This window comes from Euprymna scolopes, chromosome 14 (genome assembly GCF_053919585.1).
Source record: "Euprymna scolopes isolate OS-2025 chromosome 14, ASM5391958v1, whole genome shotgun sequence".
NCBI lineage: Eukaryota > Metazoa > Mollusca > Cephalopoda > Sepiida > Sepiolidae > Euprymna > Euprymna scolopes.
In genome coordinates, this window is record NC_136495.1 from 31,062,696 (window position 1) to 31,086,386 (window position 23,691).

The 23,691-nt window shown below is 34.4% G+C and overlaps 1 protein-coding gene across 2 annotated transcripts in view; it reads left to right on the plus strand.

Moving 5' to 3' along the window:
- LOC145292927 (uncharacterized) overlaps window positions 1-23,691 on the plus strand; it is an 825,634-nt gene that overhangs the window by 761,815 nt on the left and 40,128 nt on the right. For both annotated transcript variants that reach the window (XM_080139095.1, XM_080139094.1), the window contains exon 3: window positions 7,285-7,377. In XM_080139095.1, the coding sequence (XP_079995221.1) occupies window positions 7,288-7,377 (90 nt within the window). In that variant the 5' untranslated portion in view covers window positions 7,285-7,287. The remainder of the gene's footprint in view (window positions 1-7,284; window positions 7,378-23,691) is intronic.

Below are 23,691 nucleotides of genomic sequence, written 5' to 3' on the forward strand. Positions count from 1 at the left end.
ACGCCAAGGAATTGAATACGAGTTCTATGTATTGGCGTGGCTAAGGTAGATTAAATAAGGTTCACCTATGTTCGGATTCAGAATATAATCTTGCAGCAATCAATTAAGATAAAAATGAAATATAATACGTCCCCAGACGTATCTCTCCATCGTACAGTATGTCGATACACTATGGCTGACTGGGATAGCTTCCGTACATTTATATCGGATCTACCTCTGCGTTCCATGTTTAAAAAAAGACGTGTCCTCTATAGTATCAGACCTGACGGAATGGTTAATTGTAGGTATAGACTGTTTCATACCCTTGAAAAAGTTCCAGCAAAAACTTAACAGCCAGCCATAGTTCTCTCCAGAATGTGCTCCTGCCATTGTTCACAGAAATCAGTTTTTCTACTGCTTCCAACGTAATAGATGTATGGAAACTAAAGCCGCTTTCAGGACTGTCAGCAATCATTGTAAGAAAGCAATAAAGAACGCCAGAGAGTTGTATGCTCAGTCCGTCAAGTCCAAAATAGCAAACAGAATCCTGAACAGAAACGTGTGCTCTATCCTAACTATCATCAATGGACCTGAGGTAATCTGTTCAGCATCAGACAAAGCCAAACTCTTTGCCAAGAACTTTGCAGCTAATTCTACCCTTTGCGACCAAGGCCGGTAACCCCCAACATTTCCTCCTGTATCAGAAAACACGCTATGTGATATACATATATCTGTACGTGCTGTTGCCAAGCTAATCAAAAATCTTGATTCCAGTATAGCAATCGGCCCTGACAGTATTCCAATTATAGTACTCAAAAAACTTCAACCAGAACTAGCGCTCATACATACAAAACTGTTTAAACGTTGTCTTAAGCAGAATTGCTTCCCATCACCCTGGAAAATCTCATCAGTATGCCGTGTATTTAAAAATTCTGGTGATCGCTAATCCCCTCTCAGTACAGGCCAATAAGTCTCCTGTGCGTCATGAGTAAGTTGCTAGAATCTGTGTTAAATAGAGAAGTACTCAACCATCTCAGCAAGAATAACCTTCTTTGTGACACACAATATGGTGTCCATTCTGCTAGATCTACAGCAGATGTGCTTACATTTATATCTCATAAGATTAGTGAATCTCTCGACCGAGGCAACCTTTCAAGGGCAATTGCTCTTGACATATCAAAGGCCTTTGATAGGGTATGGCAGGAAGGTATACTTCATAAGATCTCTAGCTATGGTATAGCTAGAAATATCTTCTCAATCATTAAATCATTTCTTTCTGACAGGGTCATAAGAGTAGTAGTTAATGGGCAAAAATCAGAAGCTCACAGTATTAATACTGGAGTTCCTCAGGGGGTCCATCCTGGACCCAACTTTTTTACTGATCTACATTAATGATCTTCCAAATCACATCCTTACATCATTTGTAGACATTTATGCTGATGACACTACCATCTATGGTAGCACATCTAAGTCAATAAACGACCAAGTTCTCTCCGATTCTCTCTCCTCTAATCTTGATCACGTGGTACAATGGGGAAAGGAGTGGCTGGTTACTTTTAATGCATTTAAAAGCAGGCTTCTCTCTTTACATCATCAATGTTCTGATCCCCATCTGACATCATTTGAAATGAATGGCTCGTCTTGAGGAGACCTCAAGTTTTGACAAGCTTCTAGGTTTGACCTTTACTCCTGATCTCAAATGGAACAGGTACATCAAATCTGTCGCCAAGGACGCTGGAAAAATGGTGGGATCCTTCTATCGGTCCAGTAGATACCTCACTGCTGATGCAATTCTCTATCTATATAAGAGCCAGGCACGTCCAAGGATGGAATACTGTTGCCACATCTGGGCAGTAACTGCTAGAAAGGACTTTCCTGCCTTGATAGAGTTCAAAATAGACTTCCTAGCATTATAGGAAATATCATTTTCTCTTCTCTGCAACCTCTATCTCACAGAAGAGATGTTGCTAGTTTCTCTGCTGTATCGTTATTTTCATGGAAAGTGTTCGGCTGAGCTTCAGTCTATAATCCGCCCTCGCCAAACTTGTACAAGAAACACTCGTCTAGCTGAAAACACTATCAATAATTCCCCCCACTCGTTATCTGTGCCTAAACCTAAACGTAGATTCCATAGAGGAAGCTTCTTTGTTAGAACTGCACGCCTGTGGAATTGCCTTCCGTTTTCCTGCTTTCCAGCTGACTACAATATAGTTGTCTTGAAGTCTTATGTAAACAAGTCCTTGATGAGCCGTTCCACTTGTTAACAAATTTACCAAATTCCATTACTAACGAGTACTATATTGTCCAATTTCTACTGTACACTCTTTAACCCTTATCCTCGAGTGGCCTCTTGGCCTTGATTAGTGGTGATGCCTATGTGAAAAAAATTCTTAATAGAGTAAAAGGCCGTGGAACATTGAAACAGGATTTCTCTGGAAATATATATATATATATATATATATAAGTGAAAGTGTCTGTGTCTGTGTGTCTGTGTACATTTCCCTACGCAATAACTCTGTCAATTTTTAGCAAACAGATTCGAAATTTAATATACAGGGTACTGAGATTTCGGACAGAAATTTGGCGATTAAGGTCTCGAAGTTCAACTATTTGACCTTTGAGAACTCTACCAAACTCCTCCTACAATGTTGTGTCGACACGTGAAATACATAGGTTCCTTGGAAATGGATCTAACTTAAAACTTTATTCGAGCCCTAAACAATAGATTTTAAGGGGTCATAACAGGGGTCAAAGTTTAAAAAATTTACATTTTTGTTGGGGTTTTTTGGGTTTTTTTTTTTTTGCTCAGAATACACCTCAAAACAACCGGGTAACTCCGGGCACCCATGCTAGTATATATATATTTGGATTTTACCGTCATTGGATACTTTACCTTTCACCTGACTTTCCATTTACGTGAAATCACTTTTTTATTCACCCTTTTCCCTCTGCTTCACTTTTTGTTATCAAGTAAGATCTATTACTTACTTGTAGTTTCATTTAATACTTTTGCAAGCAAAATCCGCATTTTGCTAATTCCTACCTTCTAATGAGAAGGAAAGTATTTCTTTGAAACTCCACGGATTAAGGACTATCCATTTATTTAGTGTTTCCTTTTTAAATTAAATATATATATATATATATATGTATATATATATATATATATGAGACCTTTCCAGTTTGAGTTTTAAATTAAAATAATATTTATGTTGGCAAATTTAATTAAATTTTCATATTGAAAATACGACGAATGAATACTAATATAGGCTACTTAAAATTGAATTATAAAAAATAACTGCGAATTATAAAAACGTAGCTCCAGTACTATGATATAGCATGTAAACTCATTGTAAAAAATTGTAAACATTAACTCAAGATATAAAATATTTGGTTTTAAATTTACATATGTTTGAAATATATTAATTAAGAAATAACTTGAAAAATTAATCAATAGAAAGAAAGAAATCCAATTATAATGAAACTTGATGCGACGCAAACAATTTAAGCCCATACCACCGGAAGTAGAAAAAAGTACGCCATGTGTAATATATGAAAACGAAATGGGTACCAATGATTGCTGAATTCGAGTGATTATTATACTGCAAGGCACGTGGTTTCGATCTAAAAATGCATATAGGGCCCGATTGTAACCATACATATATATATATATATATATATATGTGTGTGTGTGTGTGTGTGTGCAGTCAGTACCAACCCTATTCAGGGTTTAACCGGCTTCCTTCGAAGGAGGAAGTTTCATGGGAGTATGAAATTCACATGCAGTCTCCAGTCGCATGTATATCCCCGTTAGGGGAGATGACGACGTTAGGTTTTTGCGACTTTTTGCAGGGAGGTGTCGACGTCTTCCTACATACAGACTTCCCAAATTGGTCACCCATTTTAGTAATGACCAGGCTCACGTTGCTTAACTTCGGTGATCTGACGGGAACCGGTGTGTCAACATGATTATGCCGTATATATATACATCTATAATAAAAAGGCTGAACGTCTGTGTGTGTCTGGTCACGAATAGGCTCCTATATAGTTGACTATTATAGAAAACTGATCACATATAATGATAGAAGATGTATCGAGACACAGGAATGGGTATGTTTGATCTGAAAGAATGATGATTCATTAAAATTGTGGGGTCTGCGTACACGCCTGGTCCACAAAGTATGGAAATAAAAAAATTTAAAATTTAAAAAAAAAACGTTTACAAGTGTTTTTGATATAGATGTACATAATAATACTTTGATAAGTATGTTTTAACTTAAATAGGGATATATATAAAAAGTGTGGGTTCTGCGTTCGCGCCTCGCCTCCATAGAATCGAAATAGGCACAAACTTTTATAAAGACCTTTCATATCTATCTGCGTAAGTATACTTTGATAATTATGTTTCAGTTTGAAGAAATATGGTATTATAAAATTATGTCACAAAGTTTAACAAGGTTTTTTTTAATATAGATCTACAGAATATTGTGATAAGTGTTTCAGTGTGAACAGGTATGGTATAATAAATTATGGGGTTTATCTATTTTATTTTTACTTTCATTATATTTTGCTTTGGTTTTGATACCCCCACATTCGAAGATATCTCTTTACAACCCTTCCTTTTCATAACCTATCATACTTTCATTAACCAGAGTTCATTTTCTGTGGGCTGTTTTTGAACCCAGTCAACGACGGGTACTTCTGCTAATATATATATATATATATATATATATATATATATATATATATATATATATCATAAATTAGTAATTTAAATTATATGAAGTTAAATGGTTAAGTTTCAAATCTAGAATTTTTAATTAAATGCAAGACAAAGAATAAAATTTAAAAAGTATATCTCCTTAACATATTAAGGAAATGTACTTTTTACATTGTATTCTTTGTCTTGCATTTAATTAATAAAAATTCTAGATTTGAAACTTAATTATTTCACGTCATAGAATTTAAATTACTAATTCATGTTACTCCGACGAAATAGAGAAATAAAATGGAATAAACCGAGTTATTCGTTCATCAACGTTTCGTCTTTATTTATTACTAATTTTTTAAAATTTTATCCAGAGAATGCCTTGAAATAAACATGATTCATTGATGAAAACATAACTTGGTTTGCTCCTTCTTATTACTTTCTCTCTCTCCCTCTCTCTCTCTCTTCCTCTCTCTCCCTCTTTATCTCTAAGCGTTGTGATACAGTTAAACCATCCTCTTCTCTATACATATATTAACTTGAAACGTAAATTGGTCATTATATGCCAATCATAATGTAATTAAACAATGTTCATATATATAAAAAAATGTTCATTAAAAGTGTTTAAATTATACAACTGTTCTATCTCTATATAAAAATGATTAAGTTCAAGCGCAATGAATGCTTTTCCAGAGCATATATAGTGTAATATAATAGCTTTCAAACGTCCAAAATCAATTCTCCTACTTAAAATGCAACAGATATAATTTTGTTGACTTTTTTGTAACAAACGAAACAATATTATAATAATTTTCCTTTTGAAGTATAAAAAAATCTTCTTGCTGATGTGAATTGATTTTGTATTTTTGAAAATTTTTAAAGCTATTCCATTACAACATATATATATATGTTGCAATCAACGGCTTTTATAATTCATGATTATAAATGCGATTTAAAATAAAGAAAAAAGATAAAGAAGAGGAAAGAAAAATAAAGGGGGCGTCAGCTGACCGGTTTCGCCTTCACTTCCTCAAAGTTATATCGAGGGATTTAAAAAGGAGAAATCGAAAATATGTACATTTAAAATAAAACTACATTGCATTCTGTTATGGATGAAAAAAAGAGGGGAAGCGATTAAAATAAAACAACGTCATGATATTTTTCTAAAAGATCCTAGAAACTAATCACACTCAAACCTAAGAGACATTCCCTCTGGTAACAGAAAGAAGACCTTCTCAGCTGAACGGTGTTTAAATGGAATATTGAGTGATCTTTAAATGGAGTATTGAGTAAACACGACTCAGAATTGAAAATGAGTTCGTACTGAAGTTCGCTGCATATGACGGGTTTTTAATGAAACGATCAGTTATTGAAGATCGGTACGTGTTTGCAAGTACGTCTGTTGTTCGGTATATTCCATTTCTGATTTTGCTAGGTACGTACTGCTGGCTTCTTCCATCCAATCTCAATGTTATTCGACCCACGTAGTTGTCACCGCAAATACATTCAAAATTGTAAATTGAATTATTATTACGATGTGAAGGGTAAAACATCTTTTCGAGAAGATGGCAGAACAAAACTCGCACATTTGAAGCAAAATAACATTTTTGCACCGTTGAGCTGATTTGTTTAATGAATTTCACACTTAGTGCTCTGTGGTAGTTAACACCCCTATATCCATGACAGTATATATTCGTCTGGCACTATGTAATCCAATATCAGCAGGGTGTCACGCCAGCCGCGCAAATCTGACATTAGGAAAAATAAAACTTTCTTCTTTACCTGCTTTTGAAGCGTTGTATTAGTTGAAAATTGAACATAATTACGTATATAAATGAATACGATTTTTTTTAAATATATATATATATATATATATATATATATATATACTAGCGTGCAAGGGTGATGGTAGTCATGCTGATGACTGTTTTTATTTTTATTTAAATATGGAGCCGTTACCAAGAACATCGGGCTACTACCATTACCCTCGAACGCAAAATTCCACCATGCGGTCAAGAAAAAGAAAAAAGGAAAAAAACAGACGCTACATTGATAAGGATGTTTAGCATCGAAATATATCTGATATACGCAAATAAATTTGTTTATATATTAACCAAAAAGTCGTTGTCGTCAGCTTTCAAAACGTATTCATTAATATACGTAATTATTTTCAATTTTAAATATATATATATATATATATATATATATATATATATATATATATATATATAGCAAATGATATATATATATATATATATAGCAAATGACAAAAGTCTATATTCCAAATTTAATGATGTTGACCATCTTACAATTTCTTCCTTTAATGACATTCACAATCTTTGACAGCAACTTTTTCGTAGCGCAAAATTGTTTTTTAATTATTTTATTAGTCAATGCTGGTCAATAGCATGAAATTTGAAATATAGACGTTTGTTTTTTTATTGTTATATGCTCTGTAATTACATTGAGCTTCATAAATTAAGGATTGGTATAAATAAAAAGTGAAATATATTTGAAAAAAAAATCATATATCCTCAGAAATGCATATATATATATATATATATTCGTGCGTAACTATGTTTTTATTTTTCTTTATGTAGGTCATGAAGCTGGGTTGCAGTATGCATACAAGTAGGGGACACCCGAACCCGGGTAACCCTGTCGGAACACAGGATCTTAATGACCAACAACAGGTAAAAACACTAAAACTTTATTTACGTTCGTTTAATCTTGATGAGACTCACATGATCGAGAAATATTCAAGTTTTATTCAATTTAAAGTATGTTGTTAGTAAAAAAAAAAACAACAGATGTTTTTTTTTATATTTAGTTCCTTCCAATGTAAACAGGTGTACTAAGTGTTATTATTCATAATGTCAGCTAAAATTATTTGATGTGGTTTGATATTAAAAAATAAGAAACTTCCGTTTAACTCTGATACCTTCGATTTTTTGTGAAATAGTATTTACATAGTATTTACCTCGTTGTCAGGTTAGAAATAAGGTCGAGCATTGGTTTTAGAAACCTGAACAAATATCACACCATAAAAAACGCCTATAAAAATTGTCTCCGTACCACTATCGACATCCCGCAGTGGAGGTACCTTGGGCGAATAGTAATAAACTTACTTCTTCTGAGAGGAAAGGTATACCTTTAGATCTCATAGAACTAGACAGTACAATATAGAAACAAAGCGACTGTCGAATAGCAACTAATAAATATTGCATAATTTTCTAGTTCCTTGAAAATATTTTAAAATCATTTGTTATATAACATGGATACGACCTCTTATTGGAAAATTCAAATATTGCAGAAAATTCAAATATATATACTGAATTTTATCCATAGTCATTATAAACTACTATAACATGATTCGTTGAAGTTTAATTTCTTTTAAAAACTCTTATATTGGTGACGTTTTATAGAACAATATATATATATATATAAAGTGTGGAACGATAAATTTGTCTCCATAAAGAAAACAACAATGAAAATTGTACCATCAAATGACTGTTCAAGGTTAGTAATTTCCCATAATTTTATTCAAATTCATCCGATATTTTCAAAGTTATGATATTTTATATATTATCAAGCAAAAGGGGCGATTAACGGTTATCGAAAAGGAAAGGATAGTTGCTGGGCTCGCAGAAGGGTTGTTCATCAGAGATTTAATATGGGGCTGGAAAGGGATCCAAGAACTTTAGCTTTATTCATAAACAATCGCAACACCAAATCCAGGATAAGGGCACCAGGAGAAACCTTTCACATTGTGATATTCGGAAAATTCGTAGGGAAGTCAACCGAAACCCAAACAGCACTAGTGCTTTCATTGTTGCAAGATCTTGTATCGCTCGAAGCTTCTGACAGGCCCGATGTAATGTGTGGAATGAGATGGCAAGGAACATCAAAACTATTTCAAGGCCTCGATTGAACAAACAACATAGGAAAAACGAAAGGCTTGGGCATAGAATTACATGAAAATGGATTTCCAACGTGTCTTATTTACAGATGAGACTCGTGCTTCTCTTGACAGTCCGGATGGATGGGCCAAAGTTTAGAACTCGAACGGAACTCCAACCCCTACAGAGTTCATTGACAAGGAGGTGGAGTCAGCATGTTTTGAGCGGTAATCATTACGGATGAGTTGCTTGGGCCATTCCGAGTTCCAGAAGGTGTAAATTTTACCAGCCTTTTTGGATAAACATTTGTCACCATGGCTAGATACCCTAACCCTAACCATGCCTAGATAACCTACCATTGTCATGTCGCTTCAGATGATTTTTATGCATGCGCCATCCTATTCTTCTAGGGCGACTGCAATCTTCCTTGAATCTATGGACTTCTTTGGAGAAACTCTTATAACCTGACCACCGTGTTCTCCAAACCTTAACCCCATTGAATATCTCTGGTCAATATTAAAAAGAGGAGTTTATGAGGGAGGAGAGCAATTTACTTCAAAGAATGCCTTGTGGAGGGTATAGTTGATATTGCTAGAGCAATAACTCCTTTTTGAGATCAAACAATTGTCCTTCCTGGGGGACAAAAGGTTGTCTTAAGTTATTTAAGAAAAATGGTGGATATGTCGATAAATAATTCATTTATTAGAGGCTTAGCATCTAGGATGTGTTTTTTCTTATTATTCTTTGACAGAAAAATATAATAAAAAATAAAGTTCGCATGATAAGACATTGTATTTTTGCCATAAAAATCATTTTAAGAGACCTGCAATAAAGCGATGGGCAGTGGAAATTCCACGATAAAGAATAAAATGTCATAACTTCGTGAATATCGCATGAATTTGAATCATTTTTTATAAATAGCTAATCTTAACACGGTCGTTTGTTATATAATTTCCATTTTTTTGTGACGTATATTTTGTGAAATATTAATATTTTACAAATCTGCAGAGAGCACTTGACGTAGTATATATATATATATATATATATATATATATATAATTTTATTATCAAAGCGTAAATCTTTAACAAGAATAAAACTTAGAAAGAAAAGCTCAACACTATTCAGAGGAGCAAACAATAATATTCAATGAGGATTAGGGATAAAGTATATATAAATTTATTATATCATCGGTTTTATTATTACCTACATACATACTACACTTCCGATTTCCCCTTATATACTATATCTACTGTGAAGTAATATTTACCATATTATCTCATTCGTTCATTCTTATTTCATTTTTTCTATATTTGCAATTTTTATAATTCTGCCCATTCTCCCCTTCTGATGAGAAGCATTTAGCTTCGAAATGCCATGGCCTAAAGCGGGTTTTCTTAAATTGCTCCTTAGCTTATCCTTATTGTTCTAATGACATAATGATATACGTGGTGCCTTCAAGAAGTTTCCAGACTTTTTTTTCGTATGGGCCCTTTTATAGATTGTTCAAACATGAAACACAAGTCTCCTTTGACGTAATCTCCTCCGGCTGCAATGTACTTGTTGTAAAGTTCCAACAATTCTAATAGGCCCCATGCACGTCATCTTGTGAAGTCATAGAGAGCAAGGTATGGAATATAGAGAAGGCCGGAAACTTCAACCAGAACTAGCGCTCATACTTACAAAACTGTTTAAACGTTATCTTAAGGGGAATTGCTTCCCATCACCTTGGAAAATCTCATCAGTATGCCCTGTATTTAAAAATTCTTGTGATCCCTCACCCCCTCTCAGTACAGGCCAATAAGTCTCCTGTGGGTCATGAGTAAGTTTCTGGAATCTGTGTTAAATAGAGAAGTAATCAACCATCTCAGCAAAAATAACCTTCTTAGTGACACACAATATGGTTTCCGTTCTGCTAGATCTACAGCAGATGTGCTTACAATTATATCAAATAGAATTAGTGAATCTCTCGACGGAGGCAACCTTTCTAGGGTAATTGCTCTTGACATATCTAAGGCCTTTGATAGGGTATGGCATGAAGGTTTACTTCACAAGATCTCTTGTTATGGTATAGCTAGAAATGTCTTCTCAATCATTAAATCATTTCTTTCTGACAGGTTCATGAGGGTAGTTGTTGATGGGCAAAATTCAGAAGGTAACAGTATTAATGCTGGAGTTCCTCAGTGATCCATCATGGACCCAACGTTTTTCCTGATCTACATTAATGATCTTCCAAATCATATCCTTACATCATTTGTAGACATCTATGCTGATGACACTACCATCTATGGTAGCGTATCTAAGTCAGTAAATTACCAAGTTCTCTCCGAGTTTAACTCTTCTGATCTTGAGCACGGAAAAGGAGTGGCTGGTAACTTTTAATGCATTTAAAACCAACCTTCTCTCTTTACATCATCAATGCTCTGATCCCCATCTTGTATCAGTTGAAATGAATGGCTATCGTCTTGAGGAGGCCTCAAGTTTTGACAAGTCTCATGGGTTGACCTTTACTACTGATCTCAAATGGAACAGGTACATCAAATCTGTTGCCAAGGCCGCTGGAAAAATTGTGGGATCCTTCTATCGATCCAGTAGATATCTCACTGCTGATGCAATTCTCTATCTATATAAAAGCCAGGTACGTCCAAGGATGGAATGCTGTTGTCATGTCTTGGCAGGAGCTGCTAGAAAGGACTTGCCCTGCCTTGATAGAGTTCAAAATAGACTTCGTAGCCTCGTAGGAGATATCCTTTTCTCTTCCCTGCAACCTCTATCTCACAGAAGAGATGTTGAGAGTTTGTTTCTGATGTGTCGTTATTTTCATGGAAAGTGTTCGACTGAGCTTCAGTCTATGGTCGCCCTCGCCAAACTTGTACAAGAAACACTCGTCTAGCTGAAAACACTACCAATAATTCCCCAACTCGTTATCTGTGCCTAAACCTAAACGTAGATTCCATAGAAGCTTCTTTCTTAGAACTGCACGCTTGATGAATTGCCTTCCGTTTTCTTGCTTTCAAGCTGACTACAATATGGTTGTCTTCAAGTCTAACGTAAACAAGTTTTTGATGAGCCGTTCCATATAAGTTAACAAATTTACCAAATTTCCATTACTAACGATTACTATATTGTCCAATTTCTGCTGTACACTCTTTAACCCTTATCCTCGAGTGACCTCTTGGCCTTGATAAGTGGTTATGCCTATAAAAAAATCTGTCTTGCCCATCTTAGTCAAATAGTCTGTTACAAGGATTGAGCAACCTTGAGACAAATTTCACGTAAATCGTCCGTTCTCCCAGTTCTTTGCGAATAATTGTGTTTACAGTTTCCACACTGACATCAAACTGACCACTTATTGTCTCTATGGACACACGACGGTCTTTATCATTGTTTATTTGGCCGACCAACTCTTGTGTACAAATTTCCTTACACCATTTTACACTTCTCATCAACCGCACAGACTCCCTGCCTTCCTTGAATCCCTTATTCCACTCCAAAAACTGATAATCAGTTCATACAAAATTGTCCAAAAGGGATCTGAAGCATTCCATACGTTTCTGAGGCATTTATTCGAGTTAAAAACAGAATTGAATTTCCTATCGTTCTCCTAAAGTGTCCTCACGTCAAGTGTGTTCAAATTCTTGCTAGAGCTGTTCATTTGAACTTGAAATCATAAAAAAATCTATCTGTCATCTCATCAAATGTATGGCAATAACATACTGAAATTTCAAGAGTCTACGATAATTTTAAATGTCTGTACAAAAATGTATTGGGAACTTATTAAACGAACCTTGTGTGTGTGTATATATATATATATATAGAGAGAGAGAGAGAGAGACAGACAGACAGACAGACAGACAGAGGGGAGAGAGAGAGTATCACAAAAGTGAGTACACCCCTCACATTCCTTCAAAGACAAAAGTATATCTGTTCATGGGACAACTCTGAAAAAATTAGTTTTACACAATGAAAAGTAGTCTGTCTGCAGCATATATAACAGAGTTAATTTACTTCCAAATCTACTTCCGAGTTCCATGGTAAAAAATAAAGTGCCTTCCATAGTATCAGACTTGACTGAACGGCTTACTGTCGGTATAGACCAATTCATAACCTCCAAAAAATTCCAGCAATAACCTAACAGCCAGCAGTAGTTCTCTCCGGAATGTACTGTGGAATTCTATTCCGTTGGACTGCTTTCCAGCTGACTACAACATGGCTGTTTTCAAGTTCAATGTAAACAAGTTCTTGCTATATACTCCGCCATTACTGATATGTCGTTGTTTCGCTGATCACACTTTAACTCTGATTTCTCGAATTGCTTTAAAATCTTGATAAGTAAAAGATAGGATGCAGTACTACTGCCACATCCAGGAAGTTGTCGACCATACTATCTTTTCTTGCTTTAACAGAGATCGAAATCGACATCGCAATCTAGTGGGAGATGATCAACTCTGTTCTTTAGAATCCAATTCCTAATAGAAAAGATGTGTCTAGTCTTTTTCTATTCTATCAATATTTCTATGGAAGATGCTTGAGTTAGCTGTAATTCTTGTTTTACTTGAGAAAACATTTACAGCAAAAACTTGTTTTCTGTCACAACTGCAAAAACTTTTGTTCTTCCTCAAACAGAATTTTCCTTACCAGAGTTTCTTCCATAATTTTTTTCATTACGAAATACATTATCTTTGGTCTGTTTCTTTGCAGCTTCAAATTTAATTTAGAAAAATATGTTATAAACCGTTTTCATAAGTAATCAAATTTGTTTCCTAATATTTATCATTTTCAACCAAGTCACAATATGTTTCATCATTTAACTGCCAATCTGCCTCTCATGCATTTTTAATTTCAGATGGATTTTACCTTGATAAGTGGGTACCCATGGGTAAAAACAAACTATACCAAATTCATTACGAGTAACAGTGATGAAACAGTTAATCCCAGACGATCATCGACATATCACACGTTACTTGGTTGTTAGTTGATATACATTTACGAGTTATACAAGACATGGAGTTCTCTCAAACCAGCCACAAATAGGATCGAATTTTAAAATTTCATCCACTTCTTCTTGAAATTATTTGTCAGTCTCAGTGTTACATAGTGAGGGTCGTATTTGAATAGAAAAATTTCACGAAACCACGTGATTTCGAGCGCAATGGTTTTTGTGGCTTTCGCCTATGGAGATTTTAAAAAGAAAAACAGGTTCGCACGCTGTACATGATATGGGGACAACGATCGCAACATGACCGAGGGGATCGAGACGGTTTATCCATTTATTTCTCTCTCTCTCTCTCTCTATATATATATATATATATATATATATATATATATATATATATATATATAATTATTTTCTACTATAATAATTAAAATAATTAAATACCTACAGACACTAGTGTTTCATCCTTTCGAGAATCTTCAGTGCAGGGTGTCACGATTACTACCAGTCGAACGATTCGAACCCCGTATCACGAGACATCTCTGGCTCGATTAGCGGAGACCTAATCCATTCGGCTACCATTAACCGCTTGAAATAACGTTGAATTTTAAACATCTTAATTTTAAGTGTTCATTTACATCAGTCAGACAGTGATCCAATCGTTATACGATGATTTACGCATAAGAGCTAAATTGACCGACTTTTAATTCAACTTAAAGTGCTTAACGATAAGAAACGAATTTCTTAAAGGGGCTGTCATAATTATTTTCTACTATAATAATTAAATACCTACAGACACTAGTGTTTCATCCTTTCGGGAATCTTCAGTGCAGGGTGTCACGATTACTACCAGTCGGACGATTCGAACACCGTATCACGAGACATCTCTGGCTCGATTAGCGGATACCTAATCCATTCGGCTACCATTAACCGCTTGAAATAACGTTGAATCATCTTAATTTTAAGTGTTCATTTACGTCAGTCAGACAGTGATCCAATCGTTATACGATGATCTACGCATAAGATATTTATATATATATATATATATATATATATATATATATATATATATATATATATGTTTATCTGCATTCATGCCTCTCTCTCACTCTCTATCACTTTCTCTATATCTCTCACTTGAAATGAACTCTTCTCTGTCACTGTTTGTTTCTGTGTTTAATAAACCTTATTAAAAACTGAAAATGGGCGATCGACAAGCTAGGTTCATAATGAGGACGATTATGAAGACGACAACAGGGGTTGAAAGGTTTAATACATTATCTGTAAGTAAAAGCATAGAACCAGAAAGCGGCGTAGTTTCGAGGTTTCAAGTGTATAAGTCTACTTAGCACGGTCCTGATTGTGCTATGACAGATTGTAGACTAACTGTTAGTACAATTGTTTACATATGCCTGGAGTTGTATATACATCGCAGTATGGATTTTCGTCACTTGTACTTTCGGGTGGGCAAGACCACGTAATGTCACAAGCTCTCCGTGTTGTCAGGTTGCGTGCAATTATTTCGCTTCTTACGTAGTTGAGCAAGGTCATTTTCCTTGAATATCCAAACATGTTATGAAGTTATTGCAACAAGTGTCACACTGATATACCGAAACTACTTGATTCGCTGAGCATTTAAGGCATCAGTAATCTCCTACAAAGATATAATAATTGAGTCGTTGTTTCTCGTATGCAGCCGCACAATTGTTACGCCAAAACTGTTAGAGATCAGAACAAAATGGCAGAGCAAGCACAGGCTAAAAAGACTGTGTCCCAAATCTTGATGAAAATATGTTTAGATTGGCTTAAGCTTCCTGGATCTTTCTCAGTTCAACATGACAGAGAAGAGTTGAATATTTTTTAATCTGTTTTGTAACCATTTCATGCAGCTGGTGACAGTTGTGTAATAAATTCTTTTGTGAAAACAAAACTGTTAATTTTCTATTTATTGTACCCCATTGCATGATGAAATGCGACTTCATAGGAATAACACTTTCTCAAAGCTCCAATCTGTAGTGGAATGGGGACAAAAATGCATGGTCACATTCAATGCTGCCAAGACTAAATTCATTCCCTTCAATAATTACAAGAAACCTTCTCTACCACTAATAGCAGTTGCCAATGTCTCTTTATCTGAAAGTACATCTTTTAAACTCGTTGGTCTAACGTTCACAGGAAACATGAGTTGGAACAATTACATTGGAAGCATTGCCAGGACCGCTGTGAAGAAGGTAGGCTCTCTCTATTTTGCTAGAAAACTACTAACACCCGAAAGTATCCTGTACCTCTATAAGACCACCATTCGCCCATGTATGGAGTATTGTTGTCATATTTCGGCTGATGAATCTGCTACTAGTCCCTCGCTCTTAGACATGGTTTAAAAGAGAGTCGCCAATCTGATAGGTCCTGAACTGTCATCTAAGCTTCAGCCTCTGTCCCATCGACGAAATGTTGCATCTCTCTGCCTAATCTACAAGTACTTTAATGGTGAATGCTCTGACGAACTGCAAACACTTTTGCCCCCACGACGTAAACACCGTCGACAAACCCGACAGGCATCTAAATCCCACCCCACACAGTAAAGATTCCTAGATGTAAAAGAGCTTTCTTCTCCAGTAGTTTCTTCTCCAGAACCGCTAGACTTTGGAATTCCATTCCAGGCCCCTGCATCCCCAACTGTACTGACATGCAGAAGTTCAAGTGTAACGTGAACCAACATCTTGCTGCCCAACTCCCTACATAGTACCCCAGTAACTGTTGCCCCTGATAGTAGCCCCTACACCAAAGTGGTAATATGCCTTGTTTGTGGTGAAAATGTAATAGAAAAAAAGCTTGACAGTGTATATATAAGAATATTCAGCTTCTTTTAAAGTTTTGTGACGGCAGCATCTCATAACAGAGCAATTTTTGGACACCTTCCTCAGATCAGAGATAAGAACCAAATTTGTTTGTTACTATGAGATGTAATACGCAATTGTATTCTGTTCTGCATGCAAAAACAAGAACATAATTCAGTGGAGAGATATCTTGAATGCTTTAAAAAAACGCCATCGAATGTTCTTGAAGCGGAGTAATGACCAATTGCTATAGAAACGCAACCGAATTATTTGTTTTGTTTTTTAATTTTTGTTTTTTGTATTTTGCGAACTTGATAACGCAGAAAACATTTGGCCGAACCCCCGTTATTCTGATGGCAAATAAACAACTAAACGTCGCTATGGAATGATATTTCTACAGTGTGGAAGAAATACTTACAGCACTCCTTAAAGAGTGTTTCGTAAAAACTAACATTCATACCCGTATAAAAATTTTCTCAGAATACTCAATTAAAAACATAATATATTTAATTAATCGACGTTTTCCTTGCTATTATAATTTCAATAGAAAAATAACCGAAAACTTCCAAAACAATATACAGAACTTAAGAGGACGTGTTTCGTGAAACTATGCGCACATTTAATCTTTGTTTAAATTTATTACATTTATTCCGAATAAAATACCTCTCTCAAATATGTAATCCAACAAAGACAGTAATAAAGACTTTGGCTCTCTATTAAATGGTAGACATTTACAACATAGTAAATAACTCTGTTAAATGAATATTGACACATTTAATTATTGATTGAATAAACACATATAAGGGTTTCCCGCAACATTTATGTCACGTTTCGTGCTTATGGATAACTGTACGTTATGTGGCCGTTTCGTTGAATCTCAATATATTTTTAACTCTTTTTCTACTCCAGAGAAGGTATATGAACATTTTGAATGTAATGAACTACTATTTTGGATTGTGTCTGAAAAAAGAAAGGTTTGTGAGGAATTGAGCAGCGAGATGTCTGTTCACATTACATTTAAAATCTACAAGTTAGTAAAGTCAGGTAAGCAGGGAGTAGGTGGGGAATTCCAAAGTCCAGCAGTTTGAAAGAATAAACTATTAGATAGAATGCTTTTCTATGAACCTCAGAAGTATTGCAGTAGGATTTTGCTGATTACCAGGTTAGCTGGAAGTATTAGGTCGATGGGGCGCAATGATATGAGCAAAATCAGAGCATAATCCATAAAAGCACTTGTAAAACAAGCACATGGATGCGGCATAGTTCTTTGTTTTATTCCATCTTAAATATAGAACTTTTTTTTAAACATAATGTACTGACATTTAATTGATGCGTTACATAGATTGCGGGTATGGCTGCGTCTAAAAACATAAAGTATGTATTCAAATATTTACTTTCGTTTCTGTCGCAGGGCAATGTGTAATAAAGCCGGAAAGTGTGTGTGAGTCAAGCTAGCGCCTCTGAAGAAGGTGCACTTTGGCATCCTATAAATAGTCCGGGCAACTCTGTCAGCATTTCCCAGTTTGGGCGCCTCAGTCAATTAGGAATTGAATAAGCCCAACCTAAAGAAGGGAGACAGGGCTTGTGAGGGTGAATCTGCTAGGAATATATAGGAAAATATTTCAGCCCGTCGGACAAAAGGCCACGAAAATGTTCCATTTTCTGCCGGACTGATTGCTGAGATCGACTGCACGATTGGGAGATAGGTAATTGCCTCCCTTCCATCGCGGTGGGGTATAACGCAATGTCAGATGGACAGAATGTGGCATCACCTCTAAAGAAGGAGAACTCTATCACTGAAAACATGCTTGAGGAGCTCCCGTCGGCATTCCCCAGTTAGTGCGCCTCTACAAAAAGCATTAAACAAATCCTGGAAGAGTGGACCTCCTAGGGCTACCAATAACGTACGTCTCAGCCCGACAACTAAAAGGCCACTAAAATGACCCAGTTTCCCTTGGACTGATTGCCGAGATCGGAACCTCAACCGGAACAGAACGCCAAATGAATTGCGCGAACTGAAACAATTGTTTGTGCTTTTCAACTGATAAAATGTGAGAAGGTGGCGATAAAGATAATTCTGTGGTTTATCACATCATGAGAGACGGAGACTAAGACGATGACGTTAAAAATAAACAACATAAATAAAGAAGCAAGAGCAGTAGCAGCAGCGCCTGATTGGTGGCAATGGCGGAATGAGACAAGAAGTGGTGAGAAGATGGGTATAGAAGCATTATAGTAGAAAGAAAAAGACCGTGAATAGCTGGCGTAAATAAATAAACGATATAAATAAAAAAGAAAACACAAGAAAGAAAGAAGTAGAAAGATGGAGAAGAGATAAATGATGTACAACGTATCAGCGTTTACCCAACAGAGCACATGTTATCTAATACTAACCCTAAACTTAACATAAATCTTAACCACAATTCATTTAAAATAATGTAAGTCTGAATCAGTCAGACTTCGTTATGGAAAGGACTTTAAATCCGTGGTGTTGGGTTTTTATCAATACAGAACATATTTAGCATCGCGTTTAATGCGTTTAATATCATCGAACTATTTCCAGAGTTGATTTACCTTAGGCAAAAGCTCTCTTCAATTTATAAAATATATAAAATTGCACACGAAAGTAGGAATTCTCAAAGCTACATAATGCGCTTCGTTACTGATCATAACCTATCTTATCACATCTGTATTGCAGAAATGCGAAAACTCATTATCATTCTGTCAACATCTCCTGTTTTCACATGTAAAACCTTAAGAGTGTTTGGTAACATGCTAAATTTGCGATAAAGACATAATACAATGAAGCAGTCTAATAGCTAGACGAAAGAAAATATGCGCAAACAGTGTTCGTTAATGGAAAAATATGAACATAAACCAAGCGAACACCTGTATTGCTTGAAGGACACTCAGCCTGCAGCAAGCGGGTAAAATGTTTTATAATAAATATAAAAGAGTATTAGGCATTGCCAACCCGTATCACTCCGCAAAGTTCGACACTTGTAATGCTTGAAGCCAGAATATTAAGTGGTAAACAGTTCAGTTTGGAACTAAAATAAGACATCTTTCGAATTTATTAATCTAAATAGATAAACATTAACATGTGTTCATATATATATATATATGTAACTATTAAGATTTTGATAGTTGGAATTCAAATGTGTCCGTCTTTTAAATAAGCTCGTAATGAAATAAAAAAAAACAATTCACTTGAACGATGTTTACATTTATAGAAACAGATGCATACTTGTTTTCAGCCACCACTATCCAAAAGACAAAAAGGGAATATTTAAACGCAAATATAAAACGGTTTGTATACTAGATTCAAACAATAATTTGATTTAAATACAATTTAGAAAATGCGACGTCGTTACCGGTGGATAGGAATGAACGTGGGAAGGAAAGAGAAGAAAACGAACAAGAAAGTCACTTTCTTTCTTTTCTTTCTCTGTTTGCTTATTCCTCGTCAGTATCTTTTCTTTTTAGCAAGAGATGTTACTTTAGTTTAAAAAAGCTATTTAACAATATCGTTTTTATTATTATTAAATCATCTTACTTAATTACTGTTAATATCGACGAAACTATTTCATGTATATAGAAGTGTAGTACAATGAAATTACAAATAGATAATACCAAACATTTATTTATTATGAACTTTAAAAAAGACTTATGCAAATTTGGAAATCAAATAGTTGTTTTTAGATATGCTTATTGTACTATATAGAAACTATTTCAAAATCGCATTATTGATTTAAACACATTTTGATTGCTATTATTATTGCCGAAGTGAGAAATAGAAGATTTTATTTATTTTAATATAAGCATTTTGTTCCGATTTCATTTTATTTTATTTTTGTTTTGTTTTTTACTTTGTGATTGTTGTAATAAGTTAGTTTTAAAGTAAGCTTTCCAGATAGTTTTAAAAAAGGTTTTGAAAATTATATTCTTGAAAAATCTCTCGGTGTAATAACTGGCAGTTTTTTATAGCTTCAGCGGAGAACATTTATACGTCTTTCTCTCGAGGAAATATCTTTACAATATTTTACTGTATTTTCTTGACTAAAGTTGACCACAATAGTTTTACAAACATATGTTCATTAGTTTTCACGATCTTGGGCTTTAATACGGTGATGAAATATATGAGAATGGATGTTTGCACTGCAGATAGGTAAAATAGTAACTCGTGGACTAATAGTTTGAAATACATATCAACATTGGAAAACACAATAGTCAGGAAGGAAGAAAACAATACCATTAATATTTTTCTTGTTTAAATATTTTGACCTAATCAATAAAAAGTGATAATGTTGTGGCCATTATCAATAGATAACTTTGTTCGGAATGACAGTGCGCATCACTGGTGAGGCTGAACTGCTGTTGAAGCTGAAATCCAAATCGCTTGAAGCTAATTTTTCTGTATAAATAAAATGATACGGTACTGTGAAAATGAATGAATCGAACTCCATAGTGATTGTAGGATTCTCAATAACAAATAACATATGCATATATGTGCGGAGTGTTTATACGTGATCTGTTTTCTACCAGTGCTGTTATAGTCGCTTACTTTCACCGTCACTGTTTCGTCTAGTGGTTGTTATAGAAATTAGCTTCTTGTCGTGAAGAAGTTATACAAAGAAACGTTCACTGGGGGTTTTCATAAATGGTTTTATTTGAAGAGAAATAGCTCTATAGAGAGATAATTATGTTATATTGTTTAAATGTTTACTTCCTAACTTCCTAACTTATTGAAATGAGTGACGGAGACGTGCAGACATCGGAGCTACATGCGTCTTAGATTATAGTGTTCCTGTATCATTGGCGGTGTATATAGCATTTGACTTCTGTCTACTGTCTTTACTTTACGTCATTCGTCTCTGAAAACGATTCACTTTACAGTTCTGGGTTATTATGCATTCGGAATGACCCTTGACAAAATCTAAACTAGCTAACTTAATCGCTACTGACACAAGGAGGCTAATGTGTAACAGTGATGTATCACTGTGCATTTGGTCTTTTATTTTAAATGTTACAGTAGACGAAATCATTTTGTATCTGATTACTGTGTTGACGTAAGTAGGTATGTGATCACGTAGATAGAAACACCAGTGTCAATATACAGACGGACACAAAATGTGATCGATGTACGTGCATAGTTGCATAACTAGGTACATATTTACCGGTTGCTACGATAGCCAAGATTTTCTGTATCTAAGAGACGTGAACTATGGCTTAATAGCACGCTAGCCGAGCGTCTTAATCACATCTACTCAAGTAGACACACATAACGATGCCCAAGTCTCTTGGTGAGAGTGTGGAATCCGTTATTAAATACAAATACCAACATAATAAATGCCACCGGCTTTCGTGTGTTGCTTATGTTGGACACGAAATGGACGATATTAATACGGTTTAAAAAGAAAATCCTTGGCTTTAAATGTTGACGCCAGGCAAATAATGTTAGCGTATACGACTAGTGGTTGCTTAAGTTGTCGGGCCTGCTGATATGTTTTTAATATTATTTTTAGATTAATACTAATAATATACAGGTTGTTCCAAAGTCTTGAACACATTTTTATATTGAATATCTCTAAAATTATTAAGCATAAGGATATAAAAAGAAATAAAAAAGTCAGTAAATTTACAAAAATCTTAATGTGATTTTAGCTTTAAAATGTCACCACTTTAATCTCACTACCATTCATAGTTAAGCAGATACGAATACTTTAAAATGCCGAAGACTTTTGGAATACCGTGTATATTATTTGAATTGATCGGAATATTGTTCTCATCTAAGGCGTTTTGTACCAACGTTTCGGCAGATAAAAAATCAAAGACATTTTTCAACCATTCAACAAAAAGAACGGTTGTCAAGTTACACTTTAAAAATGTTATACGTTTCATCGGCCGAAACGTTGTAAGAATGACACTAGATATTTGAATTAGTGTCTGATTTTTGTAAATAATATTGTTTGTTATGCATTTGTAAGCGATGTGAAATTATTTTTTGCTTATATCCGTACGGACGATCCTTTAACGCCTTTCGATGTTCATGTCGCTATATCAGCAGATTTAAAAGCAACATTTTATATGAATCGATGAAGCAGGTCAGAAATAGTCTCTGTCTGGATGATATGGGTTAAAAAATGGAGGGAGAAAAATCTAGGAGTTCATTTTCCCCCTGTCCTATGCGGGTTTTTCAATAGTAAAATTGTTAAAAAGTGTATATATATATATATATATATATATATATATATATATATATGAATAAAAATACCAGCGATGGTTGACGTTATGTTGTTTTAAAAAAAGAAAAACCGAATGAATTCATAAAATGGTGATCAACGTTTCGTCCTTTATTGCAGAGGAGATCTTCAGGATATTAAAAGGAATAATACAGAAGAAGAAAACGATCATATACATAAGTGAAAAAGGAGACAGTGTTAGAATCCTACCCATACCGGAAGGAAACTATAAATGTGTGTGTATGGGAAGGTTGAGTTGTTCAATGTTTATATATATACACTTTTAAAAATACGTTATATAAATATCTATGTGCACTTTTTTCTTTCCTCTAATCTTATTCATTTTGTTTAAATTATTTAAGGAAAAACATAAAGACAGATCCTGGTTAATTCAGATTATTATCCCAACCCGCTTTTTCTTAAATAATTTAAACAAACTGAATAAGATTAGAGGGAAGAAAAAAAAGTGTGCATAGATATTTATATAACGTATTTTTAAAAGTGTATATATATATATATATATATATATATATATATATATATATATATATATATATATAGACATTGAACAACCCAACACACACACATGGTTTCCTTCCCGATATGGGTAGGATTCTAACACTGTCCCCTTTTTCACTTACGTATGGTCTATGATCGTTTTCTTCTTCTCCATTTTTATTTTTAATATCCTGAAGATGTCCCCTGCAATGGGGACGAAACGTTGATCACCATTTTATAAATTCATTCGGTTTTTTTTTTCAAAACAACATATATATATATATATATATATATATATATATATATATATATATATATATATAACTACTTCATTTATTCACATAAATTTAATATACGAAAGTATAGATTTATGCGTAAACTTTAAGTATTTACTTCAAAAGTGCTCAATACGTAGGTAGAGCTAGTTAGTAATTTATAAAATATATATGGCGATTAAGCCACACTGAATATTCTGCGCTTCATCCAACTATAGGATTAGTTGGATGAAGCGCAGAATATTCAGTGTGGCTTAATCGCCATATATATTTTATAAATTACATTACTATATATATATATATATATATATATATATATATA